Source organism: Lathamus discolor, chromosome 2 (genome assembly GCF_037157495.1).
Source record: "Lathamus discolor isolate bLatDis1 chromosome 2, bLatDis1.hap1, whole genome shotgun sequence".
Taxonomy (NCBI): Eukaryota; Metazoa; Chordata; class Aves; order Psittaciformes; family Psittacidae; genus Lathamus; species Lathamus discolor.
In genome coordinates this window covers 127640094-127664791 of record NC_088885.1, presented here as the reverse complement: position 1 = coordinate 127664791, position 24698 = coordinate 127640094, and the positions used below count along the sequence as shown (strand labels likewise).

The 24698-nt window shown below is 39.7% G+C and overlaps 2 protein-coding genes across 6 annotated transcripts; one reads left to right on the top strand and one right to left on the bottom strand.

Annotated features, from left to right (window-relative positions):
* Nucleotides 1-5243: 5243 nt before the first annotated feature.
* On the bottom strand, nt 5244-9978 carry TMEM70 (transmembrane protein 70). The gene is made up of 3 exons (XM_065668446.1): nt 9505-9978; nt 8928-9039; nt 5244-7803 (listed from the first exon to the last, which is right to left on the bottom strand). The coding sequence occupies exons 1-3, from the start codon at nt 9871-9873 to the stop codon at nt 7355-7357; spliced, it is 930 nt and encodes a 309-aa protein (XP_065524518.1). The 5' UTR covers nt 9874-9978; the 3' UTR covers nt 5244-7354.
* Nucleotides 9979-10148: 170 nt separating this feature from the next.
* On the top strand, nt 10149-21909 carry ELOC (elongin C). 5 transcript variants are annotated; one of them, XM_065668448.1, is made up of 4 exons: nt 10149-10257; nt 17631-17688; nt 19888-20031; nt 21685-21909. In XM_065668448.1, the coding sequence occupies exons 2-4, from the start codon at nt 17685-17687 to the stop codon at nt 21873-21875; spliced, it is 339 nt and encodes a 112-aa protein (XP_065524520.1). In that variant the 5' UTR covers nt 10149-10257; nt 17631-17684; the 3' UTR covers nt 21876-21909. The 5 variants fall into 5 exon arrangements, with proteins under 5 accessions (XP_065524520.1, XP_065524521.1, XP_065524522.1 ...); XM_065668449.1 differs by lacking the exon at nt 10149-10257 and adding an exon at nt 10264-10407; XM_065668450.1 differs by lacking the exon at nt 10149-10257 and adding an exon at nt 10629-10675.
* The last annotated feature ends 2789 nt before the right edge of the window (nt 21910-24698 follow it).

Here is a 24698-nt window from a genome sequence, read left to right as displayed (position 1 = left end):
AAAATTACAATTGGCAAGTCCCACATCTGCCTCCCAGCCTCCCTCTTTGACCTTATCCCATGCTCTTGCCCACAGTGTCTCCTGGTGAAGCTGTGCTGAGCAATTGTCCAAGAGCACAAAGCTCAACGCCTGACTGTTGTGACAATGCAGTACACAGGCTTGGATCCAGGCGGACACTAAACATGAGAGAGTGAACAACAAAAGCTGTCAGATTGTGACTTGAATGTTTCTATAAGAACATAGAATCTACCTGTCACCACTGAAGCTAGGTTAGGAACCAAATTTTACCCTGGCATGTTGAAAAAGTCCAGGTTGCACATTTTGGCACTCAAGTTTGAAACACTAAACCAGAAACACTTCAAGCACTTTTGGTATTAGATACACTCTCTTATTTGTCTGGTAGTGCAACACACATAGAATGACATATTTTTTCTGTATCTGCTATACCAATTCTGTGACCCAAACCTAGGTCAGCTTTTACTGCACAAACCCGGCAATACTGCTAGTCCCAACTACAGAAATAGATCCAAAATAGTCTAATACCATATTTAAGAGAGCACAATCACCATCTGACAGGAAAAACAATTACTTTTCTTTTCTGAATATAATAAAATACAGAAACTTACTGAATACATGGAAGAATGACTTACAGAAATTATTTTCTCAGCCATCACCTTCTTGATTTGTATGCCTGCAGGCTCCTCTTAGATCAGAAGTTGTATTTTTTATCACAAAGAAGCAATATATACAGTAGACTGGTATTTGGGTTTGTGCTACACCGGAAACTCAAGAAAAATTACTTACAACAAATGTAACTTCATCAATTGTTATGACTCTCCTCACTCCCCAACACAGTGCTAAAAGTTTTTATTCTCATAAATCTTGTGCACACCAGGGTAATATTTTACATATTATAAAGTGCAAAAGATTAAAAAATTAGTTTCCAGAAGCCTGAATATGCAATGCAAAAGATAATTTAGGACTAGTGACATTCACAAAAACAGGACTGATGCACCCAGAAGATGGGGGGAGTTCAAGACTAGTTAAGGAAGGCAAGAATTCAATTAAAAGCACCTAGAAGTGCCAACTTTAATGAGCTAATACATGTAATAATTCACAAAGATAAAAATTTAGAAATTTAATATGGCTGGAGAATTCTCTTCAGTATTTCTGAATCTTTCTACAGACCACGAGAAGAGTCCCACTGCCCTCACAGAGTTCAAGACTGAAAGAAACATCTAACCTTTATCTTTTAAATGGGAATTCAAAGTTACACAACTTTCCTGACAGATCTCCAGAACGCATACACCACACACAGATTTTTGCTGTTGTTTAATAGGATGCTATGAAGCATAGAGACACTTTGTGATCATAGCAATAATACAGTTCTGTTTCAAAATGGCCAAATTTTCTTTAAAATAGTAAAATATGTAGCGAAATTGAAATAAATTGGGTAGGATGTAATAGCTGGGAAAAAAATAAATGGAGTGATGCAATAGCCACAAGGAGTGATGAAGCAGCCACTAAAGAAGAGCCACCTTGTGCATGTATGGTCAAAAAAAGGCTCATTTCAACCACAAAGCCATGGCTACTGACGTGGAGTCTGATCAATAAGAAACCAAGCCAGGCTCCCTCTTCTGGCAGTCCAATAGGTGTAGCAAAAGTCACAGGTCAGTTTGAGATGGGCATGAGATGGCACTGGCTGTACCCTATTGATACATATGATTATCCAGCTGAAAGCACATCCCTCTTCAGCCAGACTTGTACCTGCTTCTCTGCACGGTGCATTGGGTGACTGATGTACATAGGCAGACTGGAAAGAGCACTGTCGATTTATAAGATTTAATATAAAAGCTCTTTTAACATGAATGAAGACAAGCTCTCTCCTGAACTCTGTGACTTTCCAGACGTGGCTCAAGAACAGGTGTGTTTTTTTCAGATACTTGATTCAGTAAATGATATAGATGAGGAATGAGTCCCCCCTGGTGGCCTAGACAGATAGACACATGGGGATACCTCTGTATTCTCTCCTGTTCCTTATTGCACAAGCCAAGACTATCAAAATGCTTTAAAAAAATCTGTTTAACTAGGCTCCATTTTAAAACAATCTGGTTTGCTAATGGGAAACCAGGCACAATAAGTGCTACTGGTATCAGGGCTAAAGTTTCACTTACGACCATTGTGCCTGGTCAAATTGTCCTTAAATCAAAACAACCTCAATAATTTTAAAATGTTTTCAACAAATTGTTTTAGATGCTGTGGCTTTTGATGCCTGTATGGATTGCTGTTCATAGAAGTAACCTGTTGTGATGCCCACTGAAACCCCAGACTAGTGGACTAGAGCTATGAAGAGTCTTCTCTGTCCCTTTCAGGTCTTCACTGGTGAAGAAGGATATAAAGGTCTATATATTTTACTTTTACAAAATAACCTTTCTTTACTATAATCTCATTGTTACATATCCTGATACAGAAGGAAGATGAAATGTTTCTCTAAACAGAAATGGAAAGAGCTGCACAGCAGTGTTACTTCATTAGTGTTTTGTGACAGTTTACTTCATTTTCATTTATTTTTAAATCCTTTGCAACTGTATTTAGTAGGGACCAACATATTTTCCGTTAACAGTACACAAAACAAATTCAAGCCTAGAGAATTTAGGACTTCATACCTATGACTTTTCACTGTGTCTACAACCAAGATCTTGAGAGTAGAATTTTAATTCCAAGCCTCCTCACCAACTTGTGGTTAAAACCCTTCAACTAATTAATGATATTTTTATCTTCTTTCTCAAGATATCTAAAAAGTGCTTAACTTGTGATTGTTTTTCAAAATAATCACTTTGTAATTGGATTGTTGGCTGCAGATGAGTACTTTGACCAGATAAGCACTTATAAGTCACTGAAATCTCCCTTTGGACAGATTTATGATATACATTATCATAATATCCCATCACAGAAAAATAAACAGGATACCAGTACAGCAGAAGAAAGTACTCCATTTCAAAGTGTTAGTCAGACAGAATTAAAAATTATGCCCTAGGTCTTGGCATGTACCAAAACCTCTTAATGGAAAACTTTAAAGATGTTAGACACATTTTTTCAATAAAGAAGAAATAATAATTTAATTTTCCTTGCAGGACCATTTGCAACAGTTTTTGAAGCAGATCTTTGTGCAGCTGAAGGCAGACATGTTTATTACTTCTGATCCTGGGTTTAGGGTTGCTGCTGAAGACTCCAATATAAAGGGGTTATAGGTAAGGCAAAAGGCATGTATTCACAAAACAGAAACATGCACAGCAATCAACATGAAGAATAGAAAACTGTAGCAGTTCATGGATAAATCTCTCTTATCAAATCCTCTCATCCCATCTTTGACAATGTTTATAGTGGAAGTAGAAAGTCGTGCCCAGGAGTACTGGAAAGCAGCAGAGGAGTCAGCTCCTCTACACACAGCTGATGAAGTGCTTGAGAGTGCCAGGGAAATCCAGCCCAAGAGCAGTGCATCAGCACATAGCCAGTGGTGAGCCGGTAGCATTTGAGTAAGAAATCAAATAGCTGTGGAAAGAAAAAGTGATGTGCATTATTCTGAATATATTTTTAAATGCTGTTTGCACTTTGGCTTAGTGGTTTGATTTGAATATATCACATTAAACCACTGGAGACTATTAAAGCGAAGCAAATACACACCAGGGGGTACCCTGCGGAAACAATTACATTGGAAATATTTCTGCCTGTTGCCAGTAGGCTTACAGTTTATTCCTTCCAAGACACATTTAGGATTAAAGCTTATAGTTATATCCTAAAGTACACATTAAACCATTAAAGCTGTCATAAAGAAGAGAAAGCAGAGGGGGAAGGAAGACGAAAGGGTTGTGTCCTACCTGAGGCTGTCAGAAAGCACACCACAGCAACACTGCCTACCCTGGTATTCCAGAAATGGAGACAGCTGGACATGTTTTGCAGCTGTTTGCTCTTGTTCTCTGTTCTTCCCTGCTTAAAATAGCTGCTTGCTGAGGTCTGTATAGCTGTGGGGTAATCTTATTATAGTGGATCCAACCCCTAGCTAGCACACTTGTCCCATTTCTCAGGGGGGCTGCCGCAGGTCATGCTGTACATGAGAGCATGAAGAAATCCATGGTATGACCACAGAACTCCAAAGCAACCAAATTGCAGCAGCTTACCAAGTTTCCACCTATTAAGTTATGCTGAACAACTGTAATAATTCACATGTGCTCTTAATTTTTACAGCACAAACAGAATTTCAAGAAGTTTCTATCACCTAAGTTAGGTCCTCACAGTACCATGCAAATATCTACAGATTTTCTCCATCTATGCCAGTGTGATGATTTTGGTTTGTAATAAAGCAAGCTCTAGTGACATTAGTTACCTTTTAATTCCAGAGAGTGTGGTTAAGAGTGTGAAGTACATCAGAGCTTTGAAGATTTCTCTTTGAAGTATCAAAAGGGGATAATATTCTCATCAGAAATTTTTACATTTGCAAGGTAAAGCTGAGGGTTGTGGGATAATTGAATTTAAAAAATAACATTAAAGAATGGCAAGAAGCATTGTACTTCCTAATTAAGAACAGATAGGGATTAATGAATAATATTGTGGACAAAGTCAAAAACTTGACAAAAATGGAGAGGGACGCTGGCAAGAAAACAGCATGTACTCAAAGGCTGAAAATTAAAATTCACAAGTATCTTGTCTGTTTCCCTAGGAAAAAAAAGTCATCTACAACTTTTTGTGGAAGCTTTTAAGGCTGGAAAGGGATAGGAAACATATGTCTAGGAAAGAAGCTGGCGTCATTTTATACATTCCTGTCCTTCACAGCAGATTAAGTGGAACTGGTACCAGGGTAAGATGGTACTGGAAAGGCTGCAGGAGCTGGCAGCCTTCATAATAGGTGTAGCCTTGCAAATAAGATAGCTTGTAAATCAGATATTTTAGAAGGCTGGGCTTCTACATCAGTATTTCCTTCAGAATCTCCAAGTATTGAGCACATTCTCTAGGTCTTATAAATTAACTGTTTCTTTCACGTTGTACACAAGTTACCTATACCCAAAGAAACAACAGCTTTCCAGGGATGACAATGTTAGCAGGCAGTAATACTTCTGCAATTAGAACTATTTTTCACCAAGGATATAAATTGGGGGGGGTGGGGGGGGTGATGGAAGGAATAAAATAGTTCACAAAATTAATAAGATTGTGAAGGATGTGGAGGTAACATAACCAAACTCTGGGAATTAACTTGATAGCAATATATTTATTGAAACACTCACACTACAGTCACTTCTCTTGCAGAGTTTGTTAGTACCAGGAGAGCATGTTTTGGTTTATGCACATTTTCTAGCTTAGAAGGACTCCAGGCACTGCAGTTTCCCACTTGGAAATACACTCCGTGCACTATGAAATATCTGCATTAAGACGAACTGTTCAGAACCCAAAGTAAAACAGAAATGCATCTGAAAGTCTTTTTGAGTTACATTTCCATTCCTTTATTTTGTTTCTAACATGAAGAACAAACTACGGTTGTTTGAATACTACAATTTTGGGTCCTTCTCTTGCAAACTCTTACATCCTCTTCTTTCTGTACTTGGCATTTAAAGATGAAGTTACCTTTATCCGCAGGCATGAAAAGGAGAGTAAACACATCAGACATGGAAAGATTATTTTTAATTAGGGGTAAACCATGATTGCAATAAGGTCAAGTAGTACAACCAAGTGGTCAGAATTGGCCTCATGTCTTCAATATGATTTACAGAATTTTTCGTTATGTATTATTGTTACCTAAGGCGTGATACCAGCTTAATGGAGCTAGAGCAGGCTTTTAAAATCATAGCTGTTCCAGACCAAAGGAACTGCCTCAAAAATATCTGGATGGGATGATTCGCTTTTTAATTACTCAGTAAGTACACTGAGAGAAGTTTCAACAGTCAGGAAAATAACATTTAAAAAACACTAATGGCTTAATATGATCTATAGTGTCATCCTATGATGGGAACCTGCAGTAATAGTCTTGGAAGACATTTAGACTTTTAAATATTTTTTCAGCTAGAACTTAGGAAACATCTGGAAGGGTAGCAATAATTATTTTCTTTTTATTTGCAGTATCAGGATGACTTAATTAGTAGCAAGATTTAGTTATTACAAAGGGCACTTCTAATACAAAAGGATTAATTTGAATTTTGCTGCCTTTTTTTTTTTTTTAGTTCAGTCATTTTTAAGCCTCAAAATATTATGCCCTTCATTATTTGAAAAAAGGTACCTGTCAATTTATGTGACAAACTTCTCCTTGCACTAAAAATAATTAAATCCAATTTCTGGGTACTCAGACTGTATAACTAACCAGTCTAGTCACACAAAAAAGACCTAATCCTCTTTTTACTGGAGCTAAAGGTGGCTTTCTTCACAGTGCTTAAATCAAGAGGTATGTTTTTAAAGGCACAAGTCATAAACAGCACTCTACAGGAGATTCCCTTCTGCTTCCCCGCCTTACATGTTGACAGAATCCATGTTAACAACCAGCTGCTAGTATTTTCTTAAAGTCAGTTCAAATACAGCACCTGTTGACAATGGCATATGCACAGAGAAAATCTTAGGCTAAGGCGCTTTCCCCCACGACAAGACATAGGCTTCTAGCTCTCGACCTCTGGGGTCAGGGCTGCTCAGAATGGGGCTCTAGATCAAGAAACCATTGAGAAGCTGTGAGTAGCTAGAGATTATGACAACACAGCCATTCTCCTTATCCTCTCCAGAGACCTGCAGGTCTGTAGAGAGAGGCTGTAGCAGGAACCAGCAACAATATCTGTCTGCTTTCTGAAGAATCCTCCTGGCTACCAATGCTCTCCCAGAGCAAAGTGAAATTCATTTCCACTCCCTTTATACCACCAGCAGCATTGATGAAACAGCCTGATCTTTTTGGATTAAGGATAACTAATCTTTAAAGCTTAAAAGCTTAACTATGCACTTGACAGGTAATGAGCACTGCTGATTCTTCTTAAAGGAACTGTTCTCTTTCCAATGGTGATGGTGAGACTGCTGCACAGCCCATGTGTTTACAGTTCTCCTGGACAGTTAACAATAAAAACAAGCCAAGAACAAAGAAGCACAAGACAGACCTAAGCTTTTTTTTGTTTGTTTTCTTTTACTATGTTTTGTGTCATTAACTCTGAAGAAAACCTCACATCATTTTTAAGTTTAAAAAAATGTTTTGGGTTTTTTATACATTCCAAAAAATGCACTGGGGAAGCTCTAGCTATCTGACACTTAAGAAAGTGTAAGAGAATTTTACATTCTTTCCCATTTATAGCATGGCACCGCGAACAATGATAGTGACATTCATTATATCTTCAAATTATTTCTTTTCACTGGCTTCATTTTCTTCCTCTAAGTTAAAATAAAAGGATTTGTCATAGCCCATGAGATGGTTAAAATCCTGAGGATCTGCGAAAAGTGTAGGATTAACAAGCATTGATTTTGTTTTAGCATAAAATGTTGTAAACATCTTGGTGATGTCTGGAATCTTTACATCTTTCTGATGGAAAACAGTTGCTTTTTCTGCCAAGATTGCATTGTAGGTAATGGCTGTGTATGTGTCCATTTCATCTTTATAATAGAGTCGAATCACGTAGCCTTTTGTAAGGACATGCAACGTAACTGGAGTTACAAATGTAAAAAACCCTATCACCCCATAAAAAGCAGCTTGGATAAACAGACTTTCAAATCCAATACCAGTTTTGAACATGAGGTAGGGCATCATGAATAGGTTGAATATGCTGGTGGAGTAAGAGAAAAACTTCACACCTACGTAAAACAAAACAAAAAGAAAACGGAAGTTAGTACTTATGAGTAATGTTTTCTCTATAATTACGTATGTTCTGCTATTGCATACTGATTGCATTACTTGAACCACTGCAGTTACTGAAAATCCAGGTCCCTTTTTTTTAAGCTCACAAAGAAGCCATTGGAAGTTCACTCCTGTCTTCTTGCCACTGTTCTGGCTCATTTATATGTTCACGCTGGGTTTATCAAAGCTGGTATCTGGCTCTATGTCTATGACGAACTCAGCTACTAGCACATATTATGCACACCTATTAGGGTTTTACTTCACAAACAGGAAACTGATTTCAAAAGAAACTTGATCCACTCATGGACAGATGTAATGGTAAACATCACAAACACGACTGGGAATTTCTCTCCTCACCAGGAACCAATGTTGACACTTAGTGTGCATTACAAAGAAGCTTGCCTGGTTTCCCACCATGCACAACTTTGAAACTCTATGTTAGTCAATATTAACAGGTAGTCCACAGTCATCTTGCATGCCTCCTGAATGGCAGTAACCAGTATTGTGGATAACCCATGATCCTTAAGCCACCATGAGAACTAGTAGTCTGGTTATTAAGTGTGTTAGGGCATACTTCCTCCTTACTTAAGATACATTTCAAAAATATGTATCAGAAAACATCCAGCAGGTTACTTTTCACAAAGGCTTTACAACATTAACTGGTCAAAGAAAGATCAACAAAGTCTCATCACAGGTAGTGCATTTCATCACAGTATCTGTCTACTTCAGAAATACTTCAGTAACATTTGAAAACATACAGAATGCAAACAGAAGTTACAGCTAGTCTTTGCTACTGGGCTGGGTAACACACTCCAAAAGCTGCAAGAGAAACAGAATGAAGCTGCGGAGTTACAGAGGTGCCCAGTACCTACAGAACACCCTGCACACTCAAGTGTAGAAGCAGAAACCAAGCACCACCACCACCACAATTTTTGCTGTACAGAGGATCCAGGTTTTAACAGGGTTGGAAAAGAGAACACTCACTTTTACAAAGTTTGATTTTAAAGTTATCAAACACTGTTAAATAAATAATAATTAAAAAAAAAAAAAAAGGCAATACAAATAATTTCAAGTCACATACCTAACACTGCCTTTGCCAAATTTCCTTTATAAACTAATCTTCCGTGCTCTGGGTGATCATGAGGGGTGGATGTGCTGAGGCTGCGAACAGCCAATCCTTGAAGAGATGCAACCTGAAAGATGAGCGCAGGACACGGCCAAACAACATCAGCATCAGTCTGGACTTTATGATACATATATATGCATATAGCACACTAGGTTTCTCCTAACCTTGAACCTACTCCAGGAATCTTAGATTAGGAATTAAAGTTATGTTATACTACAAATCACACCACAAAGTCGAACCAGTATATTTCTTGACTGCTTTCTAACGCTCCATGTAGATATCCCAAGAAAACATTTAATGCTCGCAAGCCCAACACCACTCTGCTTGCCATTATTTCATATACGGCTCCGCAGCGGGACACCGGCAGGGCCCACGCCCGCCAGGCCTCCGTCCGGTCCCAAACAGCCCTGAGGGGGACCCAAGTTCCCCATTTTCCGGACGGAAAAAACCGCGATCCCACGACTGCCGCCCTGCCCCCGGCCAGCTCCTCCCGGGGAGGGAAGCGGGGCCGCGGCCCCTCCCGCTGCACAACCTGCTGGGTCCCCGCGGCGGCGGGCAGGGCCACCCGGCGGCGGAGAGCGGCGGGGAGCCCGTGCTGAGCGGCGCGCCCCAGCCAGGCGGCGGCGGCAGCGGAGGCCGGGGCAGCGGCACGCCGGCAGCCCGCAGCCCGCAGCAGCAGCAGCATCGTGTCGGGCCGCGTCCCGCTGCGGCCGGGCGGAGGAGAGCAGCACGGCGAACGGTGCACCAGCGGCAGCCCCTCACCGCCCCGCAAGCCAGCGCTTTGGTTCCGCCGGCAGGAGCGGCCTGGCCGGCTCCACCGCGCCCCCGGCAGGCTGCCGGCGGTACAGCACGGCGGCCCCGCGGGTGGGCTGGGCCTGTTAGGGTGCCAGTGGCACTGCATCCGCGGGGACAGCCGAGCGGGGCGAGCCGAGGGCGTACGCCCTCGGGTTAGGACCCGCGTCCGGCGAGCCACAGGCTGTGCCCGCCCGCGGGGGCCACGGCTGCCGCTAACCCCGCGCAGGAGCCGCCGCCCGGGGAGCGCCGTCTCCGCACAGCGCCCCCCCACGCCTCACATGGCGAGCCGGAACCTACTGCCCCCGGAACTACGCGCCCCAGCATGCACCATTCCCGCCGCACGGCATGCCGGGAGCGTGGCGCAGCACGCCTTCCAAGGGCGCTCGCCCAGAGCCGGAAGTGACCTGCGACCTGGCCGGAAGTTCTTGTGAGGCAACTGGGCCGGCACGGCGGGGCCCTGCGAGCGGGGCGGAGGGAGCGGCGCTGACGGGTGAGTGGCTGCGGGGGCCTCGCCGCCGCTCGGTGGCCGAGGCGGGCGGGAGCCCCGTGGCCTGCCCCTCGAAGGGCAGCGGGCCTTGCCCACTGATGCCAGAGGCGAACGGAAGCCGGGCCGCGGAACGGGAGGCTTGGAGCTGCAGGGGTGCGTGGAGGGGCGCGGTGCCAGGCTGGGGGTCCCCGCCGGGGCGGTGGTGAAGGGCGCGTTTCTCTGCGGGAGCGAAGCGGCCTCCTTGAAATCCAGGCGCCGCCGGGATAGGGGCTTTCCGGAACCGTGTTTTAATTAAGTACCGCTCTTGAACTTTTTCCGCCACAAATGACGCCCACCCTCTTCCCACGCCAGGCCCTAGAGAGTGGGGAAAAGCTAAGGCCAAAAGCATTTAGGATGCACCCGCAGAGGTTATTATACCAAGGTGAGAAGTGCCGGTTAAAGTGCTTTAGCCGTAATGGTCGACGAATATAAGCAATGCATGTAGTACATGTAGTAAGAAAAATAAGGTTCGTAGTGCCGTGTGTTCCTCAGAGAAAGATTCTGCTTTAATGTAAAGGAACCTAAGCATTGGTAAGTTATTGATGGCTTCAGACATTCGGATGAAAAGGTGATGGTGATGCTAGTGGTTAACTTTGATGTCTAGTTTAATCTCAATTTGTGCGCAGGAACTTAAAGATGTGTATTTAGTACTGTAGCTTATGAGCTAAGCTTAGTAGGGAAGTTTAGATAGTTACAGGCCACTTGTTTACTTGGGCTTGCTGAAGATCACTTGCAAAAGTTCACTTTGGAAGAAAGCCAGAAGAACATAGATAGGCAGGTGAGGGACCTTTGAGATAAAATGTGTGTTTGTACACACATTTCTGCGTAATCCCTGATGTGCTCCAATTTCCTGTTTTTGCTATACATATATATATAGTGGCCAAAACAATATTGTTGGGAGAGAAATAACATTTATTAAGTGAAGAATGAACTTACAAGGGGAGTAAGTGTTAATTACTTTTTTTTTTTAATGATACATTGGCTATCATCTTTGCACACATAGTGCACACCATACACCTTGAGGTCAGCCTTTTAATGTACTTAAGCTTTGTCAATAATGGGCATTTCCCATTAACATTGGGAGCTTTGAGATATTCTTTAGAAACTTTCAGCACTTCAGCATATATATATTTTTTTTTTCTTGTGTCAAAGTAATTTGAGATTTCGGGGGGGGGGGGTTATACTAGAGTAGGGGATTAACAGATTTGGGTAGTTCCATGTAGTTTTAATGTGAAGACTTAATATTGGTACCATGAGGAGATCCAGTGGATTTTCTGAGGTATCTTCTTCTATCTCCCAACCTCATATTTCTTTTTCCAGTACGTTTGTGTTCATGCTTCCCTAACCCTTATGATTTGGGGAAAAATTAATACCTTTTAAAAGTGTACTTAGTTTCAGATGTTTGACTGTGATTTTTGCAATTCTCAGTGTATATTATAAGAAACCCCTAAGTTTTATCATAGAAATGTGAGTTTTCTCAGATGGAAATAAAGTAATTCTGATGTATTTTGACAAATTCTCTTGCACCTGGAAAGGTTCAGAACTTAAATTATCTTCAACATGGTGTGGCTTAAATAACAGTAGACTTTGATGAATGCCTATGACATTTTGCAATCTGCTAGCAGCTGTTTTTATCCCTAATGGCCAGAGCTGTCCAGTACAGGGCTTTTATTGTATGTTAGGAGGAAAACAGTAACACCCCCTGCCTTTTCTTTTTCCCTTAAAACTTTATTGGGAGTTACTGAAAAGGAAAGTTTCCATGGGCAGAAGGAGAACATCTTACGTGAGATCTTTCATACTCCCTATGTGGTATCCTACCTCACCTCCTGTTTATCTTAACTAGCACTCACCCATAGTATACTCTATGGTCACACTTCAGTGTGCTCCTGAATGTTTGAATTTTAATGCCTGTGAGCATGGAGTGATGAATCAGCTGATGTGTAAATCACATCGTACAGGTTTTCTTTCATGTGTTTTCTAAGTACGCTACAGTCCTTATTTACATTAATATTTTTTTTGTGTGTGTGGTGAACAATGAGTACTGAACTGGAGAGCAGTATTTTTAAACAAGTTAGTGTACAGGATCAAGAATAGGACTAGAATTTAGGCTTGAAGAGTAGGAGGCTTCTCTTTTTAACACACAACAGCGTTTGTTTGCCGAGGAACTCTTACAGATATACAAATGACACCCAGAAAATGTCGCATTTGGCTTCTAAACTGATCTAGGAATTGTGAAGACATTTGTTATTTGCCCATATTTTCCAAAAATTAACAGTCTAGGATACAGAAATGTCGCCAGCTGAAGCAGACAGAGGTTGTTTGTACACTGCCCAGCTAATGAATTGGAAGCCATTTGTGTTTCTTTCAACCAGAATCTGAGTTTTTAAGAGTTTTCTGTGGTATCAAAGAATTTGAGTGCTTGAAATGTTTGCATAGATTTAATTTGCTTGTGCTAAGCAGAGTAAAGCAGTGGCGTTCAGGAATCTGTGCCGTGGTTGCATGCATTCAGTTAAATTAGTGTATGCCCTTCATAACATAAATGTATGTCTATTCTAGTCTCAGCAACATACATACAGGATGTACAAGGAAATCATAATTCTGGGAAGCTTTGGGGATGAGCACACAGCTTTGGGAGTGAGGTGGGAAGGTCATGGACATGCTTTGATTTTTGTCTTGCATTCAATGCTCAAGAGAAGTAGAAAAGAGATAAAACTAAACTCACCATACCATAGTATGAGAGCTGTAAAGGAGGAGAATAAGATGTTGAAGTAGACTAACAACAACACATGCCTTGTGTGGGTTAATTACCATGTTTTATGATACTTTGCTAAATTCTACCTCATAGGCATAAATATTCTAGCAACTTGTGAAATTTTTCAGTCCTTTAGTATCTAATGAGAAATTTGTTTTCTACAGCAAGAGCTTCCTTTTTAGACTGGTTGGAAGGTTTCTGTGCCAGATACACTGGTTCTAGTTGTCTCTTATTCTCCCTTGCTTATTAAAAAATGGCATATCCTTTTTATGTAATCTTCCTCTTTACAATTGCAGGTTTTGCTCACTTTTTTTTTTTTTTAAGGAAGCAAGGCAGTAGAGCAATAGTACCTCTAATACATGTGCATTTTTGAGATTAAAGGCAGGGAGTTGAGCTACCCAATTGCTAATGCCACATAAGCTTCTTGATGAGGAAATGGAATTAAGAATGTGCTTCAACAAAAATCAGTAGTTCTTCGCAGGAGTCTGAAATAGTCAGATCAGCAATACATAGTAAAAAAAGGCAAATGCTTGAGTGTTCAGAAAACTTGGGTTATTTTCTTTTGGTGTAGTCTTGGTGAAGTCAGACAGGCAGCTACAGAATGTGGAAAAATAATTAAAATACAGGTAGTTAACCAGAATTCTCACCAAGTCTCTTTCTTCATGTCGTCTTAGAAAAAATGTAATTTCTATTATTTTCATTATGCAGAGGGAAATAGTGACATGCTTTTCAATGAATAGTGCATTGGAAATATCTTCTGAAGTGTCATGACACACTGAACACTTCTTGATCCAGAAGAAGAACCAGTAGATTCTAACAGGTTATTACTGGTTTGGAGTTACTGATTTGGATTTTTTTTATTGGTTTGGGGCTATTTTTTAGGTTTTTCATGTTTCCCAGGTTCTTGTTTTTCTTTCCCTCTCTTTTGTTGCTCTATGATACCAGAATAGAAACAGAGTAAAAACAAAGTGTATCCCTTGCTTACATGTCAAATGCATCATATAATGGAATATATTATGCCTTGTTCTTAAAAGCAGGTAGGCTTTCTGCATCTTTTACTTTTGGCAATAGAATGTTGGTTTTGTTCTATATTTGGAACCAAACTTGGATTCTGGAATAGCAGTGTGAATTTTATTCTTTTTTTTAGTGTGTGTTCTTTTGTTGGACTTAAACTGAGGAATAACATTAGAATACTTTTCCCTCTTTGTTTATCCTTTTAATAAATTCTTATGTCTATCTTCATTCTAGTTTTATTTTGCTAAACTGAGTAAAGCAAGACTAATTTTTATTTTATACAACAGGCTCTTTGGTCAGTTCTGTAGTTCTTGTAATTAGAACTTGGTTTCCCTGAAAACAGGAATTCAGAATTGTGTGTTGTATTCTAGACAAGTTGTTGCTCATGTGCAACAATGCTCATATTTCCCCATCTTTATTGCAAAAAAATCCTTGATTTGCATTTGCCTCCTTCCCCTCCCTGCCCCCCCCCCCCCCCCCCGTGCTGCATCAGCTTATAATTGGACACAGAATTACTATACTCCCAAATAACAAGCCCTCACTACATGAAAGAAACTTGTATCAGTCCCTATGTGCAGGAATCTTGCATTTAATATGATACATTTTCATGCAGCTCCTAGTTTGTCATTTTCAAGATTGGTGACTTATATGTTCTGCAGTGCTTTCCACTTCTGTATTGTCTAAATCTGCCTACTCTTTTCTGGCAGCATGGTTTAAAACAAACAAACAAACAAAAAAAAAAAACCCAGAAGTTTTTTTTTTTTTTTAGGAATTAGTAGCTGTTTTCTGGCCCAGTTGTTCCATGTCTGCAACATCATACTGTATTTTGGTACTAAGTTCCTATCTCATTTTAAGATTACCTTCTCATCTATTTATGATTTACAGATTCCAGATTGCATCTTGATTGGGTTTCCTTTTTTCGAGGAAATGATTGATTCATTTCTTGGGTATTGGTTTAGTCCAGCATGTCATAAATATGCAACGCTTACTGCACTTCTATCCCATCTTCCTTTTTAATACAGTTGAATTCAGACCACTGAGCCTAATAATATTTTCCTTCAAGTGTTAACTACTGGGTTTTGATTTGGTTTGGCTTGTTTTTTTCCCCCTCTCTAATCATGTAATAGCACATTTCATTTGATTTTATTAAAATACTCATTGCAGCTTTTTGGGACAACTCTAACATTCTGGTTTAGACATTTTTTTTTCAGTTCCCCAGCTTTAGTGTATTAGTCTTCTCAAGTTATGCTTTTACCTTGCAAGGTATTAATATATTTGCATTCCCACTAACTAGCCTGTATTTATTCTGGTATTTAGCGGCATTATTCTTATTGGAAACCAAGGCACATTTTATCATCACCAGTACCTCCAAATGGTATCACTTCTTCTGTGGTTTTGTTTTCTGGGGGTTTTTTGTTTGCTTGGGGTTTTCAGTTTTTTTGTTTGTTTGTTTTATTGTTGCTATTATTTTCACTACTCTTCTGGAATGTAGAGAAGGATTTTGTGGCTTGAGAAAGAGGTAGCAAAGTGATCCTCTCCAGTAAAGCAGAAGTAGTAATGTCAGGTATCCCTTCAGTTTCTGAGCAGCAGATACTCTTCAATAAGGTGATTGATATCTATTTACAAAAAACTGTTGAAATAGTGTGAAAGATCCCATCAGTTTTGTGCCACATCTGTTCCAGCACCTAGATGTAATTTCCTTGGATTACTGAAAATGGCAAAGGCACTTAACACTTGATATTAAGGTGTCTCAATGACAGTGGATGCAAGTTAACTCTCAAAGGTCATTCTTGAAATGTGTCCTGAATTGTGTATTCAGGAACTTTTCATCTGCAAGAGTACAGGTGAAGATGTTCCTGATACCATTGGGGAAGGAAAATAGTTTAAGCTATTTCTGTGAAATAAGGATAATTTTCAAAGACCACGATGTAAGTGGAGGATGATTTCTGCTGAGTTTTCCAGAGACAACTAAAAACAGTTGGTTATGCATGTGTAGTTTGATTAGATGTACATAATAAGTCACCCTCTGAAAGCTTGAGGAAGCATTCAGACTATTGCATATTTGTAGAAATACAGTTTATAGTTTAAGAAATATAGAAATAATTTGAGAAAAAGGAGATGGAACAAATTGGCACCAAAGTGATGGTGAGAAGTGAAGCTATCGGCAGTATTAAAGAGCTGCATCTTCTGAAGAGATGCAGAGATCTCTGTAATGCTCCCTCCAAATCTTGCAGCTTCCTCCTCAACTTGCTTTCATATTTTGCTAAGCTCTTACGAGAAACATTGGGTGGAAGAGATGTGAGTAGTGGTCTATATTCTGGTTTTCACACATGGGGTCCTTTTCTAGTGGGTATTCACAGTTCATGCCTCTGCTGTCACTTGTTGCTTTTCAAAGCAAGAACATGGTTTGTCAGAATTCCTACCCGTCTTTTTGCTGCCACCAGCTCTGGGTATCAGCTGTGAAACCACCCAGAATCATTGGTGCTGTTTTCCTGAACGTGTGGGCACAGAACAGTGGTACTACTGCTGAACAGTAGTATCGATTTGTACTGGGTTAATGTTTAAAGAGTAGCTGTTAATGTGAAAGGAATTTTAGGACAGCAGGTGGGTGAGTGAAATTTCTCTTCCCAAGTTTTCTTTTCCACAGCAGAGATGCAGTAGAGAGTAAAGAAATAAATGTTGTGACTGAGCATACCAGGTTTGTTCTGTAAACGAGTGTTTCTATTTCTCTTTTTGGATTCATTTACCTGGCAAAATTTGTAGCAAGCTGGATGTCAATACTTATAACCTATAGAAGCCCCTGGTTAACTTACCATGGAAATACCTACATTAAATGTCTGAAGTAGACTATCTAGGTGACATTGGTGGCTGTATCAGGAACTGACAATCTCCTGGAAAGGATAAGTTGGAGGCCAGGTATTTAGTGCACACTGATTAGTCATCCCTCACCCTTCTCTTCTCCAGCCTAAAGTCTCTCCTTGTATAACAGGTGTTCCCACCCCTTGGTCGTCTTTGTGGCTTTTTGCAGGTTTCAGTTCAGCCTGGCATGTGCTGGGGAGCCCAGAGATGAGCCCAGCACTATAGATGTGTCCCACCAGTGCTGAGTAGAGGGGCAGGATCACCATCCTCAGCCTGCTGGCAACACTCCTCCTGATACAGCCCAGGCAGCTGTTGGCCACCTCTGCTGCAAAGGCACATTCCTGGTTCATGTTCAACTTGGGGTCCACCAACACCCCCAGGTCTCTTTCTGCAAAGCTGATTTGTCCCCAGACAGTACTGCCTGGAGTAGTTCTTCCCAAGGTACAAGCATTTGCATTTCCGTTTGATGAACTCCATACTTTTCCTGGTGGCCCCTATCTCCAGCTTCTGGATTATGGTAGGGATCTCTCGACAGCAAAAATAAGCTTCAGAGCATAATGTTTTCAAAACATAATGTTCATCAACACTGCATGCTGCGCATGATGAGATTCTTTTCTGCAGAGTGTTTATGGTAGCATTCAGGCTAATAACTGAAGATGACTTATGAAATTGTATTACTGACTGAAGATGTTGCCACTTGTGTTTTTTTCAGACTATCCTATTGCAAAAGCTGCAGTTGAAAAGAAAAAAAATTAATAAGAAGAGAATGGGTAAGTTCATCATCTCAGAGGCTGGGTAGAGGAGGTGGATTGTATGACTTCAAATAGTGATCTTGTCACTGGTTTTCTTGTAGCCTCAGGGGTTAATGGAACTTCCTTCAGATGTTTTTGGGAAGATTTTCTCAAGTGACTGTTCATTTGCCGAAAGACCTGTTCAGAACGCATCTACCTAACAATAGATTTCACTTGTTTAATATGCATAGTGCTGAAAATTTACATGCTAAAACAGGATGCCTTTAGGCTTTTGTAGAACTAAGCTTTTACATAATAGACAAAAAATATTCACTGTGTGCTGTTTTAAATTTTTTTGTTTGTTAGTTAAGGTCAGCCTGTTGAATTCTGGCAAAGAGATCATTATAAAGACTGATTTCTGATAAGTTACATTGTGTGTGATCTGACTAAATCTGTTGTGTCTGCCTCTACAAATGACCACTTAATGAAACATGATTGGAAAGATTATAGATTTATCTATACTTTTCCTGAATGTACTTTAGCATGCTTGGCACTGGCAATACTTTATTAAAACTGGCAATAACTACACAATAATTCAATTTTTACTTCAAATTCACAAAGCAGCTTTATTGATTGTGGGAATTCTGTATTTGCTGTAACACTAGATACATAATACATAGATACATAGATATTTGACATAATTAGTTCCTATTCCTTGTTTTGTCAGAAGAAAAAAACAACTCTAACAATCAAATGTCAAGGCTGTAGTCTATACCTGTTTCATCTCCCGTAATTCTGCGTGTAATCATGAAATACTGGCAGTATATCACTTTTCTAGAAGGGTACAGATCTCTTCTGTTACACTTTCCCAAGCTGGAAGAACTTCCAGGACTTTCACTTTTAACTTTTTGTCAAGATAATACTGTTTTGAAAATCAAATTTTGTGCAGTGTCAGGTTCAAGTACTTTTAATGGTATTCTAGCAATACTTGCTATATTAGTCCCTTAGAAAACACAGTGTTTGAAAGGAGGCATTAACTTTTCAGTCTGAATTTGATAGAATTGTATATTTAGGTGGGATGGGGGTTTACACGCATTTTTTTCAAAAATATTTTAACATTACTGCAGTCTTTATTCCTGAAGAGTTTACAGGAATATGCAAAGGCCAGATACAGAGTCAAGTCTCCTTAGTGTGATGGTGTCCTGTAGTGCTGAGCACTCTGCAGGCACAAAGCTCTCAGGGGTTCCTGCCTGCTGCCTAAAGAGACAAGACAGGTGCAAGATGGAGGAACTGTTCATCCTGAACAAAGTGAACAATGCAGTGGTGGCAACAGACATGTTGGTTTTTCAACTTTTAAAGAGAGTACTGTTAGGAGAGAATAAATAAAAAAGCAAAAAGGGAAGGGGGATAAGGGCTTCTAAAGAAACAGAGGGTAGGTATTGAGTGAGACAGAAGGGAGAAGGGAAATGGGAAAAGCACAGTCAAAACTGCTGTGGGGGGAGTTTCCAAATTCCCTTGGGTTTACTGCTTTTGTACTTTCCCTGTTTCCAGCAAAGGTCACAACACGGATGTGCACTAACACTGCATGGTGCTTGGTTTGACTGGGCAGTGGCGGAGGGTGAATCTTACTTCATGTCATTTCTTCAGTACAGGAATACTCACTGCTTTTACACTTACCTGTACTTCAAAAACCACTTGGTTTTTTGTTTGTTTTTTTTTTGTTTTTTTGTTTGTTTGTTTAGTTGGTTGGGTTTTTTTGGTAGTTTTTTTGTTGTTTGTTGTTGGGTTTGGGTTTTTTGTTGTTTGTTTTTGTTTGGTTTTTATGTGTATTCAGGTAACTTTTAGTAAGTAAAGCCATATTTATACATTTTAGTAAGTATGATAAATATGGCAGTAGCCTTATGGAGGGAAGCAGTAGTATGTTCAATTCACCTGAGATAATGTCTGAAGGAAAATTTCATCCATACCTAGGTTTTGGAAATCATGTCAGAACTTGGTAATGGAGAAATGAGAGAGATGTTAACAAAAAAAGTTCCTACTTTTGCATAAATTCTTTCTTTAAAACAGATAGCTGAGTGGTTCAGAGAAGCCATTTTCAAGTAGGAAAAATGCTTCTGTCTTATTTCTGATTATATTGGGTTCTTTGGTTTGTAAACATAGAGAAGACTGCAGCTTGCATACTTAGTGATGTGAATCACTCATTGTGTTCTGAAACTGTTGATCTGTTTTCCATTATAGATGGAGAAGAGAAAACATATGGTGGGTGTGAGGGCCCAGATGCTATGTATGTGAAGTTAATATCCTCCGATGGCCATGAGTTCATTGTAAAAAGAGAGCATGCATTAACATCAGGAACAATAAAAGCTATGTTGAGTGGACCAGGTAAGTACAAAAGATATAGTACCTTCATGTTCTTTGTTCTCACTTTTGGACAGGTTTGAATTTATATCACACAGTGTGTGAAAGTTGGAATAAGTGGTAACTTTTCCAGATCCTGCCTAGTTCCTGTTTCCAGTGGAACATTTCACCTGTGTGGGGTATTGTACTACCAGCCATATAATTAGACTCTGTCTGCTTTTGGAGAGTTAGGGACCTTACAGTATCATTACTACTAGTTTCCCATGGTGTGAGAACTTGAGAGCATTGCATGAGATGTGTAGCTGTCAAGTTCAAAGCAAAGAGGAATTGGTAGCTCATCACTGCCACCTCCATGGTGTGGAGCCTTTAGTATTCTGTACTGGGTCTGGTTGATACAATTTTCTTCATAGAAGGTCATATGATCCTGTGGTCTAGATTTGTGACCAAAACAATGCTGATAACACACCAAAGTTTTTAGCTATTGAAGGGTTTGCACAGTGTCAAGGCCTTATCTGTTTCTCACTCTTCCCCACCCCCCACCCCCATGAATAGGTGGGGGTATTGTGCAAGGGGTTGGAAGGGAACACCACCAGTTAGATGAGTCAAACTAACAAAAGGGATATTGCATGCCATGCAATGTCATGAAGTAAATAGGGAGAGGAGTGGGTTAAGGAGGTTAGCTATTTAGCCATCTTTTGCTTGGGAACTGACTGGGCATCAGTCTGCCCATGGGAGGTAGTGAGTGATCACCTTTACATGAGTTGGTGTTTTTTTTTTCTTCCACTTGTTTTTTGCTTATTAAACAAACAGTTCTTTATCTTGACCCATGACTTTTCTTGCTTTGGCTCTTCCTTTCCTCTTCGCTTGTCTACTGCAGGGAGAAGTGAGCAAGTGGTTGTGTGGTGCTTAGCCACTTGCTGGGGTTTAGGCCACAATATGGTCATGAGATCCTATGGCAAAGAGTTCCTGTTTTTAATGAAAAAGGCTAGCTTAAGAGGAGGGGAGTTGAATTTGCAGCAGGGAAGGACCTCATGTTACTGCATATATAAGACTACCTCTGGTTTAAGTGTCTGAAGTAATCCGTGAAGACCAAAAGGGTGGAGGAGAAAAGAGGGAGAACTTGACACGGGTGCTTTCTCTCTTCTGTACTGTCATCCCATACCTGTCCCTCCTGCTGCCTGCTTTCAGAGCTTATCAAGTTAATGTGTCTTTGAGGTTTCAACCCCTTGTCAAATCTGCCTGAAGCTGGAAAATTCAAAGTTACTGGGATCATAGAAGGGACTACTGATAAGTATGCATATGCAGATACAGAGCATATAGATTTATTCTTTCTTGGCTAAGACAGGTAGAAATTTCGATTGTAATACTGTTATTGTGACCTTTGGAACTGAACAAGAACACGTACCAAGCAAGCATCAGAATTAAACCTAAATTTCTGGTGTAGTTGTACAGAATATTGTTAATAGACTGCAGCCAAAATAAACATTTTGTAATGCAGGGGATCTTAATATTCTTGAGGGTTGTAAATGCAGCACATCCTGCTTTATGCTGAATACCTAGGAATATGGGACTAACACAAGTCTATTTAGAATGTGTTGTATTCGCGTGGTAAAGCATTTCATCTTGCAGTGAATTGAGAGTCTGACTTTTGGTTTGGTGTTTTGTTTTTTTCTACAGGACAGTTTGCAGAAAACGAAACAAATGAGGTGAATTTTAGAGAGATCCCATCCCATGTCCTATCCAAAGTATGCATGTATTTCACCTACAAGGTCCGCTATACTAACAGCTCTACGGAGATTCCTGAATTCCCAATTGCACCTGAAATTGCACTGGAACTTCTGATGGCTGCAAACTTCTTAGATTGTTAAATAAAATAAATTATAATAAAAAATGTAAAACTTTTTTCAGTATTTAATACATGTAGTTCAGTTAGTAACTTTTTCAGATAGCATGTTGCGTGTGTGCTGTTGAGAACTGTAAAGTTCACTGCAGAGGCAGTTGCCTTCAGTCCTTTTGCATATAGCAGTCATTCAGTTGAAATTTGTTTTGCTGCTTACACAAATAAGGAACTTCTCACAAACTGAGACAAATAAACAAATATGCCAATTAGTAGATGGCTATGCCTTATCCTTTAGGTGTGGTAGAACTTTCTTTTAATAAATAACCATAGGAAATACTGGAGTTTAGTCAGATGCTCTTTAAAAGGTAATTATAGTTAAATATGAGTATCTGCTTAGGGTTTCTAACTTTCTGTTATTGGTAAGGTTTCTAAACATCTGAACTTAATCTCCTTTGTAAGATAGCTTTAGCATAGTTATACTAATTAGATTAGCAGTGCCCTCTGAGGTTTGTATACTAACAGTGATACTCCATTGAGGTTGAAAGTGGAGTGTGTAGGAGAATGCTTAGGGCTTTTAATTTGAATCATAGTACAGACATGTCTAAAGGTGTACTTGATACATTTTTCTTTTATAACTTTAATTTTTCCCATTAGTATTTACAAATATTCAAGTCACTTGTCCGCACAGTAAGACTGTGATCATACTGACAGTGGCTTTTAAGGGGAAAAATAACTTAGAATCTGTGTATATTCTGTATAACCTATAAGTCTATTACTAATGTAATGTCACTTGAACTGATAAGGATTTTGTATGGTTTCAGTTATGGTTTATTTCCGTTGTTGTGATTGGTTATGTAAAGTCTGTATTTAATCTTTAGAGTAGTAGTCATTTAAATTTTGTAACATAATGACTGAAAAGATAGTTATCCTATCTTTTACCTCTTCCTCGGTCTCTCTCTTGTATCCACAGAAAAAGACCCTGAAATGTGGAGGTCTTTTATAGTTGAAGGAAAGGGCATTAAGCAGATGTTTAAGGAGCTGTTTTATAAATTTCATAGGTATTTCCAATGTTTTTACAAATATTTTAGGGGAAAAGGATTGGCAAGCCACTGACATAATACCAGAGTGGAATACATCACCTCTTGGTAGTTCCTGCTGGTAGTTGCCTAGACTATCAGCTCTTTGTTCAAAACAAATTTCCATAAAGAAACAAAAAAAAAAAAAACTTGAGACAAGATGTTGCTTTTTGTTCAGCTGCAGCCTGAATAACCCTTCTGCCAAAATCATCTGTAAATGACAATAAATCTAATGCATTATAAAAATTATGCCAGAACAACATGGTTAACCATTTCCATCAGCTGCCACTGCTTCAGCTTTGTTTTGATCAAGAAGTGGTTGTGGTCTTTCATGGAAAAATCCCACTAACAGATGGTGGGACCTCTATTGATGTATTAACTCATGATGAATTTAGAGGGCTGAAACTCTCCTCTAAACCTGTTTGCCAATGTAAATACAGCTGTGAAGAGATTTTTCTGGACAAAACCCAGTAACTTACATAGACTATGCAGTCTGCCTGTGGAGGAGTTCAGTTGTGACAAATGAAATTTTACCCTGGGCTTGAACAACGCTTGAATAGACAAGCTGGCATTTGTCAATGTGTTGATGGATTAGCTGACATTCACATCGCATACTTGGCACAATTTCTTGTGTTAAATGTGGGGATGTTTATGACTACATTGGGTTTTGCACAATAAAGCTGAAGTGCGTTGCAAGGCAATAGTCTGAAATCCTATGTTTAAGCACTCTGTTCAGTGCTCTTAGTAACTCATTTTCAAGAGCACTAAAAAGATAAACACAAACCAGAGATACCCTGTTGTGCTGCTTTTGTTAGAGCCACTAGGAATACCCTAAAAGGTCAAAGAATACCGACATGGATATTTCAGTCCCAACTACATTTCAGTCTGAGCAAGTTGTAAGTTCTTTGGCTGGTTTTAATAGTTTGGATGTTAATGACTTGAAGTTTAAAACTATTTAGGTTAAAATTGAAGTAAAAAGGATGTCTTTTTATAAAAAGTTGGGTTTTCCTTCCCTCCGCCCCCCCTCCCTTTAAGCGTTCCAAAACTATCTCCTGTTAAAATATATTGCATTTTATGATTCCATACTTCAGCAGCAAGGTAAAATAACTGGTTTAGTTCTGAATAATAACTTCATTGTTTTTCCTTCAGCTTAATGTATAATACAGTAGCTTTGAACACTCAGGAAATGCAGTAGTGTCCTAGAACCACACTATTTGCAAAACCACCGGATGTTAAAACTAACCAGATTTCTAAGGGGGAGGGGGGCAGAGGGAATTAGTGCAATTTCCGCAATAGCGACATGGGTGTGCTATTATCAGACCATTGGAAATTTACCACGCTTAACCCCTGAGTTTGAAATAAATTTCAATATTGAAAATTTTTAAACCTGTGTTTCTGTTGATTTATGGCTTCTCAGAGCATATTCACATGGAGAATCATGGTTTTCATGGCTATGTGGTGAGCAAATTGCTAATATGTGTTTAGATACTAGGTTGTGAAATTGAATGCGTAAAATTAAAGGTTTGGGGTATTCATAGTTCTGAAGAGTTTCATAGATGTGAAGCGTTCACCTATCTTTGTGCTCCTCAGAATTACAAGTATGCATAGTTCTCAGAAACTACCAAGTACTAAAAGAGGATGGTATTCCTGAACAACCTTGAAGAGGGCATTTTGAAGACTTCAGGTGTCCCATAATACTCCTTCTTATTTAGTAAGCAAGTCCTGTATCTGATAGTGCAAATTTTAAACTGAACCACTGATTTAGCCGTAAAAAC